This window comes from Equus caballus, chromosome 8 (genome assembly GCF_041296265.1).
Source record: "Equus caballus isolate H_3958 breed thoroughbred chromosome 8, TB-T2T, whole genome shotgun sequence".
Lineage (NCBI taxonomy): Eukaryota > Metazoa > Chordata > Mammalia > Perissodactyla > Equidae > Equus > Equus caballus.
Window position 1 is genome coordinate 1,376,563 of NC_091691.1, and position 23,769 is coordinate 1,400,331.

Sequence of the window (23,769 nt, forward strand, 5' to 3'; positions counted from 1 at the left end):
TTTCCAAGGCTCAGAAGTGGAACCTGCATCCATGAATCCTGGACAGGAAACCCAAAGGCCCTTCTCACAAAATCACGGATTACTGGTGATAGCTGCCTGGCCTGTGGCAGAAAGAGTGTGAATCCGTCCTTCAACAAATGGGGCGCCGACAGCCTGGTCTCGTGGGGTTGTGTAGAGTGGACAACCATCCAGGTATATCTGGACCTCTGCTTCCCTGTGACCATGACCTCCTGAGGTCTGTGTAGGGCCCAGAGCACAGGCTGCCCTTGTGCCACCGCGTATCACAGATTGTTCCACAGGACAGGACCCTGCAAAGGGCCAGAATGAGCAAAGAGCAGGCAGAGATTTGGATAAAGGGCTGTGTACGAGTTATGGTTCTCCTGAGCACAGAATCAGTAGGATGTGTCTCTTTCTCTCTTTATCCATGTATCTATGCATGTATCTGACTATCGTCTATCCATCTACCTATGTGTGTATGTATGTACGTATCTATCTATGGAAATTTATTTTAAGGAATTCTTTCACATGATTATAGAGACTGGCAAGTCCAAAATGTGCAGAAGGCTGGCAGGCTAGAAACCCAGGGAAGGAAGAGTAGAAGTTACAGTTGGGTTCTGAAGGCAGTCGGCTGGCAGAATTCCCTCTTCCTAGGGGAGGTCAGTCTTTTCTCTATCAAGTCCTTCAACTGATTGGATGAGGCCCACCCACATTATGGATAGTTATCAATTTCAATCAATGTTTACTGATTTAATTATTAATCGCATTTAAAACATGCATTCACAGAAACTCTTAGAGTCATGTACGACCAAATATCTGGGTCCTGACTGAATATCATGGCATATGTAAGCTGACACGTAACATGAACCTCCACAGGCCCCTCCCTTCCCTCTGGGTGTGGAGGAGGATGAGAGATTTTAGGTAGCTGTGCCTTAGCTTTGGGGCCTTAAGGGGCAGGGTTCAGGTTGTCCTCGCCATGTCTTGGGTCCCCCTGTTCCTCACTGACCTTGAACACCACACCTGTAATGGCTCCCTGACACACAGGCACACTGCCCAGGGCTGCCCTGCTCCCAGCAGCGTGGACCCGCCCTGTGCCCACAGGACTCTGCTTCTCTCCCTGCTGAGCCGGCCTCCTGCGGGGACTGGGATTCCCGGAAGGAAAGCCAAGATCTGCTGCCCCGGAAAAAAGCGCTGGATAGAATGGAGTGATTTTGACACATCAGCCCCTGGGATATCCAGTTAAAGCTCCAGACCCATCGGAACAGCCACACTCTCACAACCTCAGTTCTCTTCTCGGTCTCCACATGGCCCTTGGCCAACAGCTCTGGTTTCCAAGTCGAGGGTGAAGCTTAGCATCACTAACCAGCACAACCCAGATGCCACAGTGCTCTTCCAGTGTGGGAGGGCTGGGGACCGAGAGTCACACTCCTTGGGCAGCAAGAGTCAACCCCCCTTCAGTGCTAACGAGGGGCTGACTTTGTAGCATTATTATTGAATTTGCAGAGTGTCTCCTCACCTGATCCGTGAGGACGTGAAACACGAGTTGGGAGCTCCTCCCCTCACAGTCTCCACAGCCAGGGCTTTCTTCTCAGTAAACGCTCAGGTTTTGTGGCTCCCATACTGGGCGACTCTGTTTTCTTTGCAATTTCCCACTCACTTATCAACCTCTCTGGCAATCCCAGACGTGTGCTCTGAATCCTCAAGTGAGTCAGGCTGTGGACAACATGAACAGGGACACGGAACCTCCCCTCCTCCATCTTTTATGTGTTTCAGGCTCCTGCTTCCAAGCTGTGCTCACACATCCATCTGTGGTGTCGGGTCAGGGCTCAGGAACAGGATCATCCACAGCAGAGAAGGCAGCACCTGGAGATGATCAGTGTGGCCTGGCGACAACAGCATCCAGGCAGAAGCCCTAGAAACGTGGACCCAGGTGTTCTTTTCTCACAGCATATGAGACAGACCCTCTGGCTTCAGGTCTGGCAGGAAAGCTTCCTGAGGGTCTCTTAGATCCTGTCCTAGGACGGGGTTGGCCACTGGGACCAGACATGAGATGATCTTGACACAGTGTCCAGATCTGTGAGGAATCACGATGCAGCCCCTCCCCCTCCCCCTGTGAGCCCCTCACTCTCTGGTCACTTCCTGCAGCTGAGTCTACATCCGGGTGACTCTGCCGTTCATCTGCTGCCATCCCTGAATGTCTGGAGACTTTGTGGGAGCTGCGGCTCTGAGGATGGCTGCGCCATTCCTGACAGCCTGTTCTCACCCTCATCACTGCGGCACAGACAGAAGCTTTCTTTTCAGGGCACAAATTCTTTCTAGATAACTGATGGAAGAGTCAACAGAAGGGTGATGCCAATGTGTCCAGCTGAGTTAAGAACCTGCCAGTATCTGACCACAAGGAACCCATGTAATCCAATCCCAGATCTTTGTCAGAAACCCAAAATATGCCTCTATTTTCCTGTTTTACCCAATCCCAGGATGGTGGCCCTCTTCCTGTCCTCTTGAGGCCAGGAGCAGTCACTTCCATCCTGATCCCCTGGGCCTGACCCTCAGCTCTGTGCATCTTGCTCCCTGGAGGCTCCCTGCCTTCAGACCCCAGGCTCCCTTGTGAGGACTGACCTTCCTGCAGGAACAGGAGCCCAGGGCCGAGGCTGCTCCGAGAGTCACAGGACCCACTCGGGCGGAGGGAAAGAGGGTACCTTGACGCCTGTGCGTCCACATCCTCGGGACGGTTTGTGTCCCTGACCTCAGGACTGTGTCAGGACTGCAAACGTGTGTTTCTCTAGCCAGATCAGGAGAAATCGGTGAGAGTTTATCAAGGCAAAGAAGAGACCACTGTTCATCATTTATCACTCAATGAAGGCACAGGCCTTAGGTCTGTCAGTTCCCTGGAAGATTCTGGAAATGGAAAAGAAGACTCCACAGCTGGTGTTGGAAATCGAACACAGAATTAGTGGTTGTAAAGGTTTACCATAAGCCAAGAGAGACAGAAGTGGGGCTCAATCGTGAGAGTGAAATGAGTGGATTTGTTTCAAAACCATCTTTTTTTGGCTCCTTTCTCATTACAAAGGTTTAAGTAGAAAAATACAGATGACGCTTTCAATAAACGCTTAAGAAGATGACAATTAAATTCATCTCCATGCCTGCCTTTGTAAAAATAAATATAGAAATAAAGCAATAAGGGCTACTTCCTCAATGGCTTAAGGATGGTGTATGTTTAAACCACAGAAAAGCATTATCCCAGAACAGAGAAGACTAGAATTGTTCCATTTCGGTCTTGGACCGCACGTGATGACTGCCGACACAGCTCTTCTGAAAGGTTTATCCTGAGATTTGTGTCAAGTCAAGAATAGAAAAAAAGAGAAATTATTTAAATATGAAGAGTTAGATTTTAATTATGAAAGCTATAAGTATGTACCCAGAAGTCTAGAGATTGTACTGAAAATTAATTAGGATGAATGAAAAAATTATCTGAGTCACAATGAATAAAATGGTATCTCATGTTAAAAGTGTGTAATGTAAACTGTAGTTCAAAATGTATATTATTCTGTTTCCAGTATAAAAAATTAAAAATTTGACCATATCTGTAGAAAAACAACTACAAATTTCAGCACGTAATAAGATAAAAAATTGAACAAATGGTGGAACATTTCCTTATGTGAAAACAGAGTAAAAATGTCAGCAGTGAGTAGACAGGTTATATGGGCACATTTCTTATTTACGTTATGACTTATTTGTACGTGTTTCCCCTTGAGAAAGTGTGGGTTAGCGTAAGCAGAGGTCACGGTGCACGTGACACGCCACCACTGCAGAGCCTGACGTGGACCAGGCACAGTGACCCCGTGTGCTGCCCACTAACTGGCATTTGCTGCTAACCGATCCCTCCCTCTTATATCTGAGGGGCCACACTGGAGCAGCACCCACTGTGGGGACAATGACATCCTCCCTTCAGCACTTCCTTGTTTATGTCATTCTGGAGCCTCTGCCCAAAGGGAGCGAGGAGTGAGGCTGAGCTTTACAGAAAGGAGAGGCTGGAGAGAAAACAGAGTGAAAGAGAGACAGAGACCAAATTTCTTGGGTCCCAAACTGTGAGTGCACAGGGTCAGGTCTGTGGTGCCTTTGTGTTTTTATTCCCTGCGATGGGGATGGGTTATGACACCCCACCTCAGCCCAGCAGTGGAATCAGTATGGGGACAGAGGAGACAGTTGTGGATGGTCCTCAGCGAGAAGGCCACAGCAGTGAATTCTGAGCTGAATGTGACCAAGAGGCTGCAGCCTGAGCAAGGCCTGGGTGTGGCCCCTTCCTGTGGGGAGTGAGAGGCAGAAGCTGAGCCAGGGGTGGAGGCAGGGGATCTCTGTCTCAGGGGCTCCTAACCCGTCAAGTCAGGCAGAGAGGAATAAGGGCTGGGGCAGCAGGAGGTGCTGTGGGCCAGTCGCTGGAGGTTCCATGGGGTGATAGCAGCTAGGAAAACAGCCACCACCTGAGTCTGTGACCCATGTCCAGTGACCTCTATGCCAGGGTCCCAGAGCCTCAGGGCCTCCTCCCAGCCCACTTCTCCCTGGGTCAGACGCCGCATGTTTTTTGGAGGGAAGGAAGGGGATTTAGGGAAGAGGTTTGGAGGCTGGTCCTCGGGGACTGGGTGAGATGTGAGTGAGCTGTACCTCCTGAATGATGTTCTATGGACACGCGTGGGGGGTTGAGGTCCTGAGCTCATCCTTGTGATGGAAATATAGACAACAGCCTTCCTGCCTTGTTCAGCGGTGACAGGAAGGTTGTAGTTGTCAAGTGCGTCATCTCAATGGACTTCCCTCCTTCTCTGAGATTTCTCTGAGTTGTCCAATGTCCATGATCTCACATGTCCCTAGGCTGATATCCCACATGGGTCAAAAATGTCCCTGAAGTCCCAGGCATCACACCCACACAATAAACTCTCCTGAATGAGAGAGATTGCCCTCCCTGATCCATTGAACAGGAATTTCAGACTTCATGAGGACGGGACCGGAAGAGATACCTCACACTGTCTCCCCTGACTCCATCATGGTGAGCAGGGAGGGGATTGTCTGATTGGTTTAGAAAGTGAAAGGCCTGTCCCTGGGGCTGGAGCTGGGGCAAATCACAGGCTCACCACATGACTGGGAGATTTGGGGTCGGAGAGGAGAGGAAAGGACAGAAGGTTTCCCTCAGTGGTCCCAGCATGTGCATCATCTGCTCTCCACCCTCGTCATTAGTTCATGTTGGGTCAACTACTGTGCACACTAGGAGCTGGGCAGGGGACACAGGCCAGGGGCACCTGTCTCATAAGACTCTGCTCCTGGTGCCCTGGTCTTTCTAACGTTCTGCAAAGGGTCAGTCTCAGGTGAAATGACCCCAACTCCAATCAGGGAGGCCCCAGGCTGAAATTCAATACTCTCTGGAGAGGGAGAAAGGGGCAAAACTCCCTCATGAGGAGGTCCTCTTCCCAGAGGGAGTGAGAAGGGCGATTCCATCTCAAGAACCCACACTAGTGGCCGTTGCCTGCCATCACCTGGCTCCTCCCCTGCAAGTGCCTCCTCTCTCAGGTGAGGACCTGTCCCAGAGGCCCAGCTCATGGATGTCTAGACACACACTCCAGTCCAGATCCCTTCTGTCATGTTCCCCAAGCAAGTGATTCCTCAGGTCACTGAGGGCTCATTTCAGAGATTCTCCCCCTCACAGGGCCCAGGGCTCAGGGGCTCTGTCCCAGTTACTTTCCTCTTCTGTATCCTGGAGCTTGGATCAGAGTTAGCCCGACTCAGAAAAGTGAATGGTTCACTCTCATACAAGTAGAGAATGAGCCATGTGAAATATTCTATTCAACTCATACATTAGTGAGGAGACCAGTGAATGGTAAGGATTGGCCCAAGAGAAGAGTGTAGCAAAAATCAAAGTACTTCCATTCCACCAGGAATAGGACCTCTGAAGCAAAGGTTTGGAGTGTTGGAGACACGCTGCTGAATCTCTAACAAGGAAGACATCACATAAGAGGAAAAGAATCCGTGTCTTTCACAGAAAGGGACACGCCTCCATGGGGGCCAGTCACTGCTCTGCACTTGATCCTGATCTAAGAGGAGTTTAAGAGACAACCCCTCAGTCCTGACCACTGAACAGCTAAAGGAGTTGTGGACAGACTCACTCCTGAAGAGTCTGAGTAGAGACTGACCTGAGGTGATGCAGAGGGTACACAAGGGGTCACCTGGCCTGACCCAAAGGCGGCGGACAGTGGACAGAGCAGTGGGTTGCAGGAACTGTCTCTGATGGGTGTAGGTCACCCTGTGACACAACTGTGGGTCTGGGCCTGAACACGAGAGGGCGCTCAGTGCACATTCCTGAGGTTCCTATGGGTGATCACAGCTGGGACCAGCCACCTGGCACTGCCTTGTGCCCTCTGCTCAGGGCTCACGGCTGTGAACGCCCCACGCCCTGGCCATCCTTAGTCAGTGGGTCCTGACCCAAGGGCCAGGGAGAGATCAGAAAGCTGGGGGTCACATTTGCATGAGTGGGCCCTCCCTCTCTCAGAGTATGGAGAAGGGATGGGAGAGATTTGGGGGAAGCTCTGCTTCGGCTGTGGGGCCACAGAAGGCGGGACTCGGAGATGATCTCCACCGTGGCCTGGTCCCCTCTCCTCCTCACCCTCATCGCTCTCTGCACAGGTGACTAGATATGGGGACGAGGGAAGGGGCCCTGGGAAGATGCGTGGGACCCTGCTTTCTCCTCTTGTCTCTAGACTCCAGAATCACCATCTCTGTGTCTCTCTCACTTCCAGGATCCTTGGCCCAGTCTGTGGCTCAGCCCGCCTCAGTGTCTGGGACCCTGGGCCAGACAGTCACCATCTATTGCACTGGAAGCAGCTCCAACATCGGGCGTGGTTATGTGGGCTGGTACCAACAGATCCCAGAAACGGGCCCCAAAACCGCCATCTATGCTACTAACAAATGACCCTCAGGGGTCCCAGACCGATTCTCTGTCTCCGAGTCTGGCAACACAGCCACCCTGACCAGGGGCACTGATGAGCATTTGTCTTGTGCAGTTCCCGGATGGGCCGGACTGCTCCTGGACTGTGGCTAAGAGGGGCTGGAACTGGATCACGGGCTGCTTCAGGGTTCACAGCCAGGGACATGGTTGTCAGGCCTGCTAACTGAGGCACAGACGGGAGTGACTCCTGCTGGGTCCATTGACAAATGGTGCAGGTGACAAGAAGAAGGCAAAAAAAAGATGTGCCATGTTCACAGGGGTATGGCACTGTTCTGGGCCTGTGGCCAGGACCCCCTGAGCACGGGCCTGCCTTCTCAAACACCACTCCTCAGCCTTGGGTTCTGCCAGGATTTCAAGTCTCCTACCTGGATCCAGAAGCTCCCACAAAGGCACTTTTCTCCATGGATGGCTGCCAAATCATGGTTGCTGAGTGAGGACACGAGTGGGGGACCTCCTATTCCATCATCTTGCTGATGTCATTCGCCTGTTAAGTGATATTTAAAAATTTTAGGTAATGTATTTTGTTCTCGTATGGTTATTAATTTTTGTGTTCAACCTACGATGAATTTGTCTATTGCCAGGACATGAAGATGTTACTGTATTTTTTCTAGAACTCTTATGATTTTGACTTTTATATTTATGACTATGATTCAAATCAGATTGAGTTTTTCATGTGGGACGAGTCAGTGGTCAGTGGTCACTATTTCCAGACCACAGGCTTGTGATCCATTAAAGAAAAGCCAGTGACTATTTCAACAGAAAAGAATTTGGTAAAATTTCAGAACTTGTTTGTGATTTTGAAACAATCTCTCAGGAAACTGGAATCAAAGGGAAGTCCCATTCCCTGACGGAAGACAGGGAAATAAATAAATCATCAAAAATCATTATTCTAAGTCACTTTATATTAGAATTTCTCTATTTAAAACAGAGATAAAACAAACGTCACACATCAGAAGAAGCAATCTGTTAGAACTGCTATGAGAGCAGCGTCCTTGGTCCTGCAGAGGACATTCTAGATTACGAGCTGCCCCACACGCAGGGACGTCCTTGTCTGTCACAGTTTTTAAATTCAATGATCATGAGGAATAGTCCTCCGGGCTCTCTAATGGGTCACATTTTTACAGATCGTCATAGTAAAGTTGTTCTGGAATTCAAATGCTATAAAATCTCTACTTACAACCCTTTATCCTAGATGTCTGACTCAGTCCAAGGATAATACTCCACCAACCAAATTGGAAATATGAAATGTTTAAATAAAAAGTAATAACACAATATACATCCACTTCTTTAGGGAATGTAAACAGGGTAAACTAATCAGAAAAACAAAATGATGCTAAGAATCATAACTGCATTCTCTGTTCAGTATTTCTATGCTTAAATTTTATCTAAGAGAATATGCACAATGGGGTCAGAATTAAGTGTGGAAGTTTCCTAGTAAATTATTATAATAAAAACAGGTATTTGCTCATCTCAGCATGGTCAGTATCTCCAGCAGGTGATGTGTGAGCCTGGTCCTGAAGGAAGGGGACAGCGGTGGGACAGGAGGACCAGAAGTACTAAAGGAGAAGGGGACACGGGGGTTCAGGGTTAAGCATCCTCTTAGCAAAGGGGCCCTACCTGTGCTTTTGTATAGGCTCCAGGGGAGAGGTGAGCCAAGAGGTCGGAAATAAAGATGGTCACATATACAGAGACTTTGAATGTGACACTCAACAGCTTTACATAATCTTGACAGTGAGAGAAATTGCGTGAACGTTTAAGCTGGGGGGTGCCTTTATCAGATACATGTGCTTGAAATATCGCTCTAAATCCAGAGTAAAGAATGGAATACAGTGGGCAAACTGTGGGATGAGGCCACACTGAGGGACTCTGCAAGGCTGGGGGAGCAGGGCTGGGCTCCTGCACATGGCACCTGGAATGGGGCAGAGCCATGTGCAGCTGAGGGGAGGCTGGGGACAGAGCACAGAGAATCTCAGTGTCCACGTCCTGAGGGAGATGAGGGGCTCTCAGCCAGCAGGAGCAGGCTCCAGATGCCCAGAGGAATTATGCGAGTCTATGCACTGCCTCTTTCTCCTGCTGGGATCTAACTTCCATGTGAATAGGAGTTTTCCCCTCTTAGGTCACTGCTGTATCTACAGAGCCCAGAAAACTGTGGCACAAAGGACAAACCCAGCAAGTGTTTGCTGAAAGAGTATTTGAATTCTCCTGAATTTCAAACCTTGTTGAAGAGCAGATCTGAGGCAAAGATAATGATTTCTGCTTTCTGGACATTTTGAGCCTGGAGTTCTGAGTCGAATTAAGAGTAGAGGTTAAGTAATAATGGTGATCTCATTGTCTACAGGACAGAAGAGCAACTCCCCCTTGACCCTGGGGACAGTGACCAGGGAGATGGACTGGGCTCCACGGCTTCACGCAGAGAAAGAGAAGGATGCGCTGGGCCTGCAGGGACTGAGGAAAAAAACCATGGGGAGCAGGCGGATGGGGGAACAAACTGTGAGCACAGGAGACAAGCTCCATGAGCAAATAAACTGCAGAGTGTGGGTGAACTTGATAGAAGTCAAATAACATTCCACTTAAGAACATGTATGATAGACATTTTTTTTTAAGGATTGGCACCTGGGCTAACAACTGTTGCCAATCTTTTTTTTTTTTTTCTGCCTTATTTCCCAACCCCCCCCCCCCCCCCGTACACAGTTGTATATCTTAGTTGCAGGTCCTTCTAGTTGTGGGATGTGAGACGTCGCCTCAACGTGGCCCGAAGAGCTGTGCCATGTCCGCGCCCAGGATCCGAACACTGGGCCACTGCAGTGGAGCGCGTGAACTTAACCACTCGGCCATGAAGCCGGCCCCTAATGATAGACATTTGTTAACAAGATGTTAAATATAGAGCTCATGATCCAGCACAAGATCAATGAAATTTTAATACTCAATTTTTTAACCCAAAACCCTATGAAGGACCCTAGTGGGAAAACCTGTGAAGAGAGGATGATGGGGTTGGTAAGCTGTGTGTCCATAGAAGAGATCATTCTGAACAGGGAGAGATGGATGACAGCAGCCAACAAATGAGGGTCTAAGACTTTCTCTGCCAGGTTGGACTTTACTCTAATACAAGATGGCGTGATGGAAGCTGCACAGCTCAAATATTAGGATTCATTGTGCTTCTTTGATTTCTCAGTAGTACAGGCAATAGATTACCTAAAAATTGGAGTTTAAAACACTGATAAGGTTGTGTGAGATTATTTGGAATTCATTGCTTTATGCACAAGTGATGGAACACTGAACATGGATGCACTCTCTAAACCACATTAAAATGAAGGGATATGATGTTTGCAACATCTTGTCTCATGGTTAAAACACTTGAAATTCCAATTTCTGTACATTTTTCCACCTTCCATGTGCACTGCCTTATGAGAGAGTGATACAAGAGTCATTGCCTCCAATGTATGTGAATGCCATTATCAGATGATCAGACCATGGATGTGTGAATAGAGACAGTGACCTGGTGAGCTGCAGAAACCAGCTGTGCTCTCAGGGCTTTGGCCCTGGTGAGGGGTGTGTCCTGTGACCAGGAGGGGGCGGTGCAGGACAGCCCTTTGGTCCCTACAAAGCTGCTCAGCAAGGACCATTCACTCCAAGGAGCCTGGGCCTGGGGGCTGGACCCTGTGCTTACTGAAGGAGGCTGAGCAGCTCTGTCCTCTCTGGCCTGGCAGAGTCCCCTGAGCAGGGACCTTTGTGTTGTCTCGGTAGGTGCTTCCTCCCAGGGCTCTCCCAAGGGATGAGGCCAACCTCCATCCTCCTCAGTGTGTGGTGTGAGCTGAGCTCCAGCACCAGGGCTCAGGGAGGGGCTGGGCTTGCACTGGATGGAAACCCATTTGCGTGGGCAGCCCCTACTATGGCACAGGGTGGAGACCACGGGGATGTGTGCACCATGGCCTGGTCTCCCCTCCTCCTTGTGCTCCTCTCTCACTGCACAGGTGGGGACAGGCTTTGGGGACAGAGGGAAGCCCCCAACATCACTTCTCCCTTGCTTAGACTTCTGAGAAATTTCCCATGATTCTTGCCCAGCAACCATGCCTGTCTGTGTCTGCAGGTTCCCTCTCCCAGCCTGTGCTGACTCAGCTGCCCTCCCTCTGCATCTCCTGGAAAAACAGCCAGACTCTCCTGGACCCTGACCTCTCGCTTCAGCGTTGACGATTACTGGATATGCTGGTACCAGAAGAAATCATGGAGCCCGGGCAGAGAAAGGATCCTGTGGTGATGGAAATAAATGTCCTGTATCTTGACTGTATCAATGCTACTATCTTAATTATGGTATTGTACTATAGTTTAGAGAGATAGTACCATTCGGGGAACCAGGTAAAAGGTTGATGTAATTTCTCTGGGTTGTTTCTTACAACTTCCTGTGAATCTACAGTTATCTCAAAGTAAATAGATTAATTTTAAAAACTCAAAAGATGCAGGCAAAACCAGGGAAACAGATATGTCAGTTTGTCAGTTATGGCATGCGCCTTAGAACCCTGAAGTCATAACGGCCGGTGACCTTGACAACTTCAGAATTCTCAGGCTCCAGGGCCTAGTTTACAGTGCTCTGCCAAGTGCTGTAGACGTGCTCGATAGTCAGTGCCAAGAATTGAAGAAAACGGGATGTTTTCATCAATCAAAAAGCGCTTTGAGCTTTCAGGCCGTCCTTCAAGGCTTCACCTCCGCAGGTAGTCTTTGAATATACTACTTTTGATCGTCCAAAGGGACTAGCAGTCACAGGAAGTGTTCTGTTTTGTTTCTCCTAAAACATGGGAACTGATTCTTACCTTCAGCACTGCTTTCATGAAAAGCTCCTCATGTTCACAAGGTTCAGTGCTGCTGAGCACAGAAAGCAGGCTTTACATACTCAAGGGAGACCCTTTCTTGGCTCCATGAGAGAGAATTTTCTGTAGACCTATGACAATATCTCCCTATTCATGAAAGAGTTTTTGTGTCCTGTGAAATTTAGTTGTTTTACCTTTTATGACCAAAGAGTCATAGCTTAGAGCTTAGTTATAGCTCAACAAAAGAATATCTAAGACCCTGTTGTGTTTAGAAACTTTTTGATGTTTCCAGTATTATTTGCTGATCTTTGAGAATTTCCCCCCAAAACTTGAATACTGATTTAGATACGATTGGAGTCAATTTTCCAGAATCTTCAGTTATCTCAAGTTTTATGTTAACATGAAACTAAATTGTAATTACTTTTTCACAAATCTCTAGGTCACTTTATTTTATCTGTCTCAGGCCACAAATTGTCCTGGGTTTTGGGTTTTTTTTTTTTTTTTTTTTACCTTCTTGTAATATTCTCAACCTTTGGCTTCTTGGTTCTCCCCTTCCCAACAGCTCGTGGCCATCTTTGCTTTGCTGCTGTCCCCTTCTCCCCACCTCTAAGAGTTGGCATGCCCCGGGGCATGTCCTGGAAACCGTTCTCCATCTACCTCAACTCCCTGTGTGCCCTCATCTCTTTTAATAGCTTTCTGTAATTTGGTGACTTGAATTTGAGCTATAGAGTTCTGTTTTGGGGATCGAGGCTAATTTTTAGTGTCGTATTAACCTTGACCTTTGGCACAAAACTCTATCAGGTATTTGATGGGTGACTGGTTGTCCTGTGGTGTTTGTTGCATTGCAGGGAAAGCTCTTCTGTTGAGGTGGACACCCACAGTGAAAATGCTACGTCATCTGAGAGTGCCGGTCGCACCCTGCTGATCCACGGCCCCGTGGAACTCAGAAGAGGCTGGAGGAGGCAGAAGCGGCACCTCTTCTTGTTCAGCGATCTGTTGCTGATAGCTAACAAAAAGTATGTGTACACTACAGGCTCCCCTGATTACCATCAGATTGCGTTTTCACTAACCTTTACTGTAGGAAAATATTCAGTGGTTTTCTTCTTTTGCTTTTGCAAATGTTTTGATCCTCCCTTTATTCAACAAGTATCGACAGAGGTCTTCTTCTGTGCCATGTCCCTGTAGAGAACACGATTGAGAATGTGACAGGCAGGGTCTCGCCTGCCTGGAGCTTCCGGACAGATGATAAAAATAAGAGGAGGGAAATTACACATTGAAGTTAGCGCTTCTCATAAGAGAGAGAAGAGGGTACCATGTGGAGAAGAAAATGGGACCATCCTAGAGAGGGGCTGTCTATGAAGGTCTCTCCGAGGTGGCAGCATTTAAACCAAACCTATGGGGTGAGAAGCAGCCGCATTCCTAGACTAGGTGGCTGAGCCTTCTAGGGTGAGGGACCAGCAGGACTCAGTGGGTGCAACTCAGCCCTCTGGAGGGAGGGGTTCAGGAAAGGCTGATGTGACTGGAGCCTGCAGTGTGGGGCGCAATATCAGGTAAGATACTGTGGTCAGGGGTCCAGCCACACAGGGTCTCCACAGGCCACAATAAGTGTTGAAATATTATGCTGAAGCGTATTTAATTAAGCAAGTGACCATATCTGGTTTATATTTTTAGCATATTGTTCTGCCTATTGGTAGATAGCAGATTGGTAGGTAAGCAAGAGTGGACACAGGGAGACTAGTTAGGGAGGCAGTGGTTCTGATGAAATATGACAAGAACTCCATCTTGGGAGTGGCAGTGAGAAGAGGCAGCAGACAGATTTGGAACATATGTTGGAGACAGAACCAAATGGGTGCACTTTCTTCCCAACCCTGGACACAAATGTAACCAATATCCAGCCTAGAACATGGTAATTGCTCAATTAACGTCTAACGGTAGGTGGATGCAAGGTCATCTGTTTACTTTCTTCATCTCTGTTTTCATGATTTATGAAACACCATAAAAGACAAATAATATTTCACCAAACAAACTGTCAAGAAGCTTTTCATTACTAGAGAAAATGAAAACTCTTTTCTTGGCTGCCCTCACCGCTAGCTCTCAGTTAGTGACGCCATGTCATAGGTAAGACACGCAAGTACTGACTTTGCAAAATGCTATATTTAATCTGAGTGACGTTAATAATAAGAAGCATGATTTATCAGAAGTTTTTTCTGTCAGGAATTATGCTGAGGACTTTATGTACCGAATCTTGTCTGACCCTTGCAACTACCCAGTGAGATAGGCTCATTTTCCTTATCTTACGGAGGACCTGGATGCCCGGAGGTCTGCTGCCTTTCCCCAGGTCACCACCTTAGCACTTAGCGGAGTTCACGTTTGAAACTAGGTCTGTTCATTTCAGCACACAGGCTCTTACCCAACCTGTGGTGCTGCTGCCTCTATTCTCTCTTTTGTCTGGATTTCACAGAACACACCACAATCACCTAGTTTCTCTCTCATCCTTGAAACCAACCTTTCCTTTGTGGTGAGGAAATGGCTAACTCACATCCTGGTGAGAAATGGAACTGAGAAACAAATGAGAAGTCTAGCTATCAAAAAAAAAAAAATCAGAGGCCAAAATGAAGATGACAAAATATATTTAAGATGAGTGAAATTGCCTCCAGATGTAGGCTTGGAGATGGCGATGTCATAAAGAGGACAGAGAGAAAAAGATTCTGTCCAGGGCTTGGCATGAGGTCCATTCAAAGCACTCTGCTCCTGATAGAGGGAATGAGGCATTATTTTAAAAAGTGTAGACTAGTTACCAATCTCTTTATTTAAGCAAGGTTAGTATAGGAAACTGAAATTTCTTGGATGCATTCTTGGGACCACACGAGGAGCATCACAGATGGCTTGTTTAGTTTCCCCAATAGCCCTCCAAGGCAGGTACTGTTACCATCTCCAGGCTTCAGATAGGAAGACAAAGACTGAGGAAGGCTCAGGAACTGGCCCGATGTCATACACAGGAAAATGGTGGGAGAGACTGCACCGCAGGTCTGCCTTCATCCCAAGGCCATGCTCTTCCTGTCACACCATGTTGTATTCCTCCGTGCTCAACCTGAGACACACAAAAGCAAGCAACCACAACACTCATCTCCTGCTTGTCAGGACTTTGCAGACCACTCACATTCAATTTTTAAGGGGAATACTTTCTCCTTCACTTTTCTTTTCACCTTTGTAATTGTTACAGTATTTAGGAGAGTAGGAGACCTTTGTTTTCCTACCAGAAGCCACTTGTCTCAGCTACTGCTAACCTCTGAACGGGTCTGATAGAACCTACAGTACTCTGCTAAAAACATTTTATACTGATACAGTGTTCTTTTCTCCTAGCAAATTGCATCCATTTCAGAGCTGAATTTCTATTTTGGTTGGTCCATTATCACAGAAGATGCCCACCATCTTTCACATACTGCTTTTCAGAGAGCTCTCTGTGTCTGCTCAAGGGTTTCATGATGTGACACAATCTCCATCAATTTATTCAATAATATTCTTGTTTATGAGACTCAGTTCCTGAAAGATTACTTCTATATGCTTTCTACATCCATTGGGAATGTTGGAAAGCGTAGGTGATCTAAGGCATTTGATTTGCTTCAGAAGACCTTGATCTAGAGAGAGCAGAGATTTTTGATAAGGGAACTGTCTTCATCTGGTCAGGCTGCCAAAACCAAATACCATCGGCTGCTGGGCTTAAACCACAGAAACGTATTTACAGAGATTCATTTATTTATTATTAGTGTTTCCAGTGGCCCTCATGCCAAGCCCTGGACAGAGTCTTTTCCTCTCTGTCCTCTTTATGACATCACCATCTCCAAGGCTACACCTGGAGGCAATTTCACTCATCTTAAATATATTTTCTTATCTTTATTTTGGCCTCAGATTTTTTTTTTTGATAGCTAGACTTCTCATTTGTTTTTCAGTTCCCTGAGCATTCTGTTCCATTTCTCACCAGGTACCAAGCAGATGAAAGTTAGTCATTTCCTCACCACGCAGGAAAGAGATTTATTTATTTACAGTAATTCAGGCTGGAAGTCTGACATAAGGCTGTCAGCAGGGTCGGGTCCTCATGAGAGCTCCCCTCCCGGCTTGCAGATGGCCGCCTTCTCCCCATGGGCTTGCATGCCTCTCCTCAGTGCGTGCCTGTGGAGAAAGAGATCTCTCTCTTCCTCCCAATCCTATTGGATTAGGACCCCACTCTTATGACCTCATCTAACCTTAATTACCTCCTATAAGCTTTATCTCCCAAAACTGACATATTGGCTGTTAGGGCTTCAAGGTATGAATTGGGGGGTGGGGAGTGGGGTGGGAGTTGGGGACACTATTCAGTCCATAGCAGGAAGCAAGCAGTACTCAATGCTGCCACCTTGTACAAGAGTTTACCACAGCTTTTAGAAAGCTGGCTACTAGATCATTTCCATAGTAAACATTTGGGGATATTCGTGATTACTGTTCATATGAGAAAATTTATTTATTTTTTTCCCACAAAGAAACAACAACTACAATGAAATAGCCACCCGCAACAAGCTGCTTATTTCCTTTCTGTCATGCCTCGCTCTCAGATGGAGGATTGTGTAATGTCCTGGATCGATCTGTTCAAGTTTATCACCTGAGTTTAGTGCCTGCTTTTTCTACTCAGGGAAGGGGGTGGAGTGACTTAGGTTCCGTTTTTCCTCAGTGTGTCTTGAGGCTTCAGTTGGAAACTCTTTCTTCGCCAGGTTGATGCTACAGAAACCAACACAAAGGGAGTAAATAGTTGACTGACTGCTGCGTATATATTAGTCAGACTAAATGAACTTTAGTTTGTGTGTAATAATAAAGGGGATTTATATGTTCTTTCCTCATGAGGAAATTATATTTCTCCCGTTGTGCTGGATGTTAATAACAGTCAGTGGAAATTGTTTGGAGATTTTTTTCATTTTTTTCATACTACATTAGAAACTTCGGTTCTCAAGAATTAAAGTCAGATGGGAACTTTGTTAACATTTTTGATATTCATTAGAATGCTAAATAAGAAGTTATCTTTCAAATGAAATTATGACTTGTGTTTTTAAACAGCATCTACTTCATAAGATACTAATACTCGTAGAGGCCCATGGAGAACGTACAGAAAGGAAGAGACTGTACTTACTTAGCTCACACCCCCCTCAGACATCTCTGTCCTCATATTTAGTTATTAAAGAATATAGAAACAACGAAATCCAATTTTGTTTAGGTCAAAAGATGAAGATGACTATTAGCTTATTATCAGTGGCATTACAAAGATTCTTGCAGAAGATACCATGACCCCTACTCCCAGCATCTAAGGGAACACCTGTGCCTTAGAATGAGGGGAATCTCCCTAGAATCTGTGACTTTCCACAGTTCACCGGGGTTCACGCTCCCGTGTCCACGTTGAGGTAGAAGAAAGCAAGAGGGATACCATCATCTCAGCAGATCGATAGCGAGGGCCCACGCGGTAGAAATAAAAACTGCCTTTTTCCTCCTGCTCCCTTTGAGCCAGTTTCCATAAGGTTCATCCCTTCTCATTTCTACTGACATAATCTGAAGAGTCAGTCACTGAGAGCAGAGAAACGCGGTGAGATCTCAGGAGAATCCACTGTAGTACAAGCCTTTGCTGTAATACATTTTCAGGATTTCCAGGCTATCATTTAGCTTGGTTGATAGAATGTCAGGAGATTGATCCTCTCACTCTCAAACGAGAGAACAATGCCGTCAGAAAGCCTGATGGCTCTGGGGGGAGAAAGGAGGCTGAAGGTAGGAACGATGAGGAGGACACTACATGGAACTGTCCAGGTCAGCACTCATGGAGGCCGAGTGCTTGTGAGCATAGGCTCATGACTTAGGCTGTCTGGCTTCAAAGCCCATCTCTTGCTTTTGGCAATTTTCTTAATCTCTCTGTGAGTTTCCTCATCAATAAAATGGAGCTAATAGATATAGTGGATTGAGGATTAAGTGAAGTAATGTTTGTAAAATATGTAGAATAGTACTTGGCATGTGGTGGGAGCTCAATAAATGTTATAGGAGACTGAAAACCGTACTCTGGGCTTTTGACAACTCCGTGGTTTGGTCTCAAGGAAGTGGATAATCTTGGGACTTTATGGAACTTTGGAGAGAATTAAAGAAATGACTCTTTCAGGTGCACATATTTGGAATTTTCAACACAGTACCTTAGCTGTCTCCACACATGGACATTACATGACAAAACTTTTAAAACCTGTAAAAACAAGTAGACATGTGTCTCTCTTTCCTATTGGCAGTAGATTATTTTTAGCTTCGTAATGCATTTAGAATTATGATCTAGAACAATTATTTTATCTGAGAATTGATTGTGTTTCACACAAATCTTCAAATACATCAACATAGGGTAAAAATGTGAAATAAATGTCTAAGAAGCCACCTGTGTCACAAGGCGTATTTGCATCCACTGTACCCTAACGTTTGAATCTAGGTCATCCTTCAGGGAGGCTTCCTGCAGAATTATTTTCATTTCATAAATCCCGTTGAAGCCTTTTTGCTTTAACTGTCCCATGAGTCAGCAGAGTCTTAGGGGTTTTTGAACCTGAGGTGTCTTGGATCTCATTTTAGCTTTAACGTTTCCACATGTGGTTCTGAATAGGAGGCAATTCCGAAGTGGCATGCCCGTGTTCCCTAGGCATCCTTCAGAGGACTTGTACCGTCTAAATCTCAGGCTTGCCTGAGTGTTAAATTTGTGAGTTAACCGAGAGATATAGTGGTTTCCATGTCAGAGGTCAAAGGAGATTAGGAAGAAACTGTCGGAAAACCGTTTCACTGCTGACAAAGTCGATCACCTTCCGATTCCTCAGAGATAAATGGGAAACATCTCCATGACTCACATGTAAGACCTCATGGGCACTGATGTGGGACCAATTGATTGATTGGTTGAATTTTGAGCTCAGTCCGAGCGCTAACAGTTTTTCAGTTTGATCCGGAAACTGATAGAAAATGGTATGAATGAAATCTTAATAAAGGAAATTTAAAATAACCTATGCCTAAACGTTAGAAAATCTTTTAAAAAATTAAGGCTGAAAATGTATTTTAAATCCCTCTGATCCAAGCTTATTGCTGTTTTAGTCTAATTCTCAAGAAAAAAGTTGTATAATTATCTTTATAAATCATGTATCATGTATCTTTGTTCAGCTACTCAAAGGCTTTTTAAAGTAAGCAAGACATGAACACATAATTAATTATAGTAATAATAAATCCTTAAGTAAATAAAATGATATATGTGAATATAATAACAAATATAACAATAATAAATGAATAATAAATGAATTAATGGTTCTCTTAAAAAGCTCTAAAATGTCGAGTATGGTCCGTACTCAATACTCAACATGCAGAAAAATGGCTATTTGCTGCCACGGAGGAAGTGTTTTCAGGGCCTTCCTGGGCCAGGCGTCACTCAGCATACACTTTGTAAAGACCCATGCAACCCCTGACTGTGCGGAGCACAGAGGGTCACAGAGCTAAAGGAGGCACGTTGCACCCTGCGGCAGTGAGAACTGGCATCTTTCCATGAGCACAGCTGTTCCCATAACATTTAAGAAACAAACTAACAGAGGTCTTGTTTGGTTATCTTTCTAGTTACAAAAAAAACTTTAAAATAAAAAATAAAGTACCCCTGAACACCATATGGATTGCCAACTGTTTGGACAAATTCGGAGAAGCCGACACCTCTGCCAAGAGGTCCTTTGTCTTGGGCTGGCCCACAGTGAACTTTGTGGCCACCTTCAGGTAAGACCTACAGCTTTTGTATTCAATGACTCCTTTTCTGACCTCTCATAATGACACTTGTATGTACTTTCCCCCAAAAGGTTTTTATGTGCAAATTGATTATGAACAGTGGGAACTATTGGAGTAATTTCCTTTCCTTTTTGGATGAGTGCTTTTTCAAATGGGCTCTAGGAGCTACTTGGGGAGGTGGATCTTCAGGGTATGTGGAGTAAGGTTTAAGGCCCCTCTCAACATCCTGCCCCTAATCCCCAGCGAGTAGCTGTGTTTTTAAATCACTGGAATATCTTCCGTGAGCAAGTACTATTAAATAGTCCAAGTCAGTTTGAAAAATTGCTTTTATACTCCCAAATTCATTCCCTGAAAAACAGTATTGAATTATACAAATAAAATTAATCATGTCATCAAATACTGGGTTGCCTGAATTGCTGTGTACATATTGTCTTATTTGGTGTCTATAGAGAGGTGACAATTCAAGACAAAGGTATGGTCCCAGAGTACAAATTAGTGTTCTGAGACATGTTCTTAGACTGGCACGAGGATGGGGAATGTGGCCCCCCGACCCTGGACATCCTGAGTCTACACTTCTGGGTTCACAGGGGTTCTTTTTAATATTTGAATAGCACTGCCAGCTGCAGGAACGCTCTGAGGTATAATTAACCCTTTTCCTGTTCTGGAAACTGAAACTCAGAGTGGCTAATTGATTTGCCCGTGATCACATAGCTTGCCTCACATAGTTGCAATTACGTGTGTAGATTCCAAACCAACTGCTCTCCCACTTTACGATCTATTTCCCATCGCTGCAACACTGCTTGGAAAACAGCAGGGCCCATCAAATGCCCAACGATGAGGAGAGCACAACTGACACACGCATCCACGTCAGTGATAAACGGCTGCTGCTAGTTGCATCTGCAATGGCAGTTCTAATATCTTAGGATAAGTGTTTTATGTAGTTTAATTTTTTCTCCCTTTTTTTAAATTGCAGCTCTTCAGAACTAAAGGAAAAATGGCACTCTTCCCTTCAAAGGTATTTTTTCAGTATACATATTCTAAATCTTTGATCCACAATAAAAGATTGCAGATCTCTTCATAGCAGCGCCCTCGAACTATTCTCCCCCTCTCTAGTAGAAGCTGTCTGAGCATCCTCAAATAACTCCTTGTTTAGATTTACCCAGCTGCTACTCCAAAATTGTCCTCTCACTTACATGCATGTCTTGCTTATTTTTGAGGAAGTTCTGCTTGTCATTCTCATCTTCCCCTTCTCTCCAACCTAATGATTGGATCCAGTGTTACTCTCAAAACACACGCTCAATTTCCCTAAGTGCAGGTTACTCTACTGAGTGATTCTCAAAGCAGCTGCTACTTCCTACCCTTGAACCCAGGAAGGTGCTGGGCCCTCCAACCAGGCAGGAAAGCTCTGAGGACTGGATCTACTGCAAAATCTCACACGACAGGGGCAACCCGTTATTTTCTGGGTCATGTCTTACTTTCATGAAGTGTTTTTGCATATTCTTCCAACTCATAATTTGGTTTTGCCGAGTCTATTTATATGCTTTCAAAAATAACCAAGTAGACTGAAAATATTAGCAGTATAGATTATTTGAAAAGAAGCTAATAGCTAATCCATCCTACTCTATTTTGGGTTATTATTGAATGTGATTAGGTGCATCAATCTAGCCAAAGAGAAGGACCAGCCAAAGAGCATTCCCCTCAAAATCGTCACTGAGGACATGAAGAACTGTGAATGTGTGAGTATTTTTAAGAGCAAAAATTAAATTAAATTCCAAGTTCTTTATTTGGGCAGAATGAAAGAGAAAGGCATAGACATAGACAGAGAGAGATGGAGGTAGAAACAGAGAGAGAGAGAGAGAAAGGGAGAGAGAAGGAAAGAAAAACAGGAAGGGGAGATGAGGAGGAGGGAGGGAGAAAGGAAGAGAGGGGAAGAGAAAGAGAGAATTGAGAAGGTACCAAGTGGAAAACTGTATTTTCCTGTATCCATACTGTGACATAAAACGTGAATCCCAGGTGATATGAAGCAAGAGGAATCTATGATGGCTTCACTGCTTAAGCATGGAAAGAATATTGCATGGTAAACGTTCCTAATGTTTCTCTGGATCCTGCTAATGGTAATTATAGTGGCTGGTTGTAATAAAGTGATTTTCACAACCAGGTATTTCCTATTAGAATGAAACGTTTTTTCCAATTGTTGCTACATGCAGAGTGGCCTGGCTTGTTTCCACAGTTTTTTTCTTCCTATGATGTTTTATTTGGAATAATTGTAAAGTTACAGAAAAGTTGCAAAAATACAAAAGGTATAAAGAACACCCATATACCCTTTAGCTAGATTCACCTATTTGGTTAACATTTTACTCCATTTGCTTTATCATTTATTTTGTTGTCTCTCTCTCCTTCTCCATATTGTGTATGAAGATACCTATTTTTGAGGGTCACACATACGTCGCGGTCCTTTATCTTAAACACTTGGGTATGTCCTAAGCATAGGGGCATTCCCTTCTATAACAGCATACAGTTATGGCCTTTAGTCCATTGAACATTGGTGTGATACTTGAGGCTGCCATTCATGTTCCCATTTTGCCAGCTGGCCTCAGTAATGTCCCTCTTCTAGGAGAGAATCTACTGGAGGCTCAGGTATTAAAAATGCGGAGAAGTCTTGAAAGTCTTTCATTCTGAGGAATGTCAGCACTAATTGAACTGAAAAGGTTGAGACTTTTAAGAGATCAGTATATTTCTACCTTATTTTGTTGATGCCACTGGGGAAAAAAACCATTCACCTCAGTTGTTTCTATAGAATTTGATCTCTGAAACTGTAGTGCAGGAGCCAAGACATTGACCCTGAGGAGCAAATATTCTGGGTGTTTTTCATATCACTTTGTTCTGTTATCTGTTACGGGAGCTCTCGATCACACACGATAGTATGTGAAGGTGGAAAAAGAGGCAGTTTAAGACAGTTATTTCCTGGCCGGTAGGAAAGCCGTGCAAATATTCTGATCTGTTTCTGAGTATGCGAGAGATGCTCTGTTTGAGGAGATAAGACTGGAGAGTCCCCAGCCAAGCACACTGCCTGCTCTCCTTTCACTTAGGGCAGGGGTTGCAGTCAGAACTTTTCACGGAAAATCACCTTTAAATTTTTAAAAATCAACTTAATTACATAAACCTTACACAAAACAAACATTTCTAATGTTCTTCATTCATTCCCGAAGATCCAAATTTCCCTCTAATTCTGTTTCATTTCATCCTGGAGAAACTTTCCTTAGCATTTCTTGTTATGCAGATCTGGTGCCAACAGATTTTCTTAGTTTCTTTTATCTGAAAATGTCTTTATTTCACCTTCACTCTTGAAAGCTGTGTTTGCTGGATGTAGAATTTTGCCTGCAATTTTTTTCTTTCGGCGCTTTAAAGATGTTCCACTGTCTTTTGGTCTTTATGCTTCTGATGAGTTGTCTGTGATCATTCAAACATTAATCGTCTGCATATGATCTGTCATTTTTCTTCAGCTGCTTTCAAGATTTTTTCTTGATTTTTGGTTTTTAGCCGTGTGGCTAAGTATCAGAGCATGGTTTTCCTTGAATCTGTTTTTTTGCCAAACAAAATCCTGTTTGGCATTTTCTAAACTTCTTGAGTTTTTAAATTTATGTTTTTATGAATGTAAATTATGTCTAAAGTTTGGGAAATTTTGGTCATTATTACCTCATTGTTTTTTCTCCCCCGTTTTCTCTCTTCTTTCTTTCTGAGATTCTAGTTACACGTATATCAGACACTTTGATGTTGTCCACAGGCCCCTCAGGTTCTGTTAATTTTTTCAATCTTCTTTTTTCCCCTTTACTCTTCACATTGGATAATTTGTATTATCTACTTTCAAAATCATTTCCTCTTCCATTTGTCATCTTCATGATGCAATTTAGCCTGTGTAGTTTCAATTTTTTTTTCAGATTTCAGCTAAAAAATTTCTATTTTTCAATATTTTTAATGTCTATGCTGAGATTCCTATATTTTTGTTTATTATGACCATATTTTCATTTATATAATTGAGCATAATTGTAATAGCTGTCTTTGGCTAATAATTTGAATGTTTAGATCATCTCAGGGTTGTCCTCAACTCTTGAGAATTGATCACATTTTCCTGCTTCTTCATATATCAAGTAACACTTTAGTTCTTATGAAAAAAATCACATTTCCATT

At 44.8% G+C, this 23,769-nt stretch overlaps 1 protein-coding gene across 9 annotated transcripts in view; it reads left to right on the top strand.

Moving 5' to 3' along the window:
• LOC102148794 (rho GTPase-activating protein 20-like) overlaps positions 1-23,769 on the top strand; it is a 99,029-nt gene that overhangs the window by 34,407 nt on the left and 40,853 nt on the right. For 3 of the 9 annotated variants that reach the window (XM_070276002.1, XM_070276003.1, XM_070276005.1), the window contains exons 3-8: positions 6,780-7,499; positions 11,076-11,694; positions 12,639-12,806; positions 19,423-19,572; positions 20,555-20,596; positions 21,233-21,317. In XM_070276002.1, coding sequence (XP_070132103.1) covers positions 11,630-11,694; positions 12,639-12,806; positions 19,423-19,572; positions 20,555-20,596; positions 21,233-21,317 — 510 coding nt within the window. In that variant the 5' untranslated portion in view covers positions 6,780-7,499; positions 11,076-11,629. Of the gene's footprint in view, positions 1-6,779; positions 7,500-11,075; positions 11,695-12,278; positions 12,807-19,422; positions 19,573-20,554; positions 20,597-21,210; positions 21,318-23,769 lie in introns of those variants that run through there. The other 6 variants (XM_070276000.1, XM_070276001.1, XM_070276004.1 and 3 more) reach the window with 3 other exon arrangements.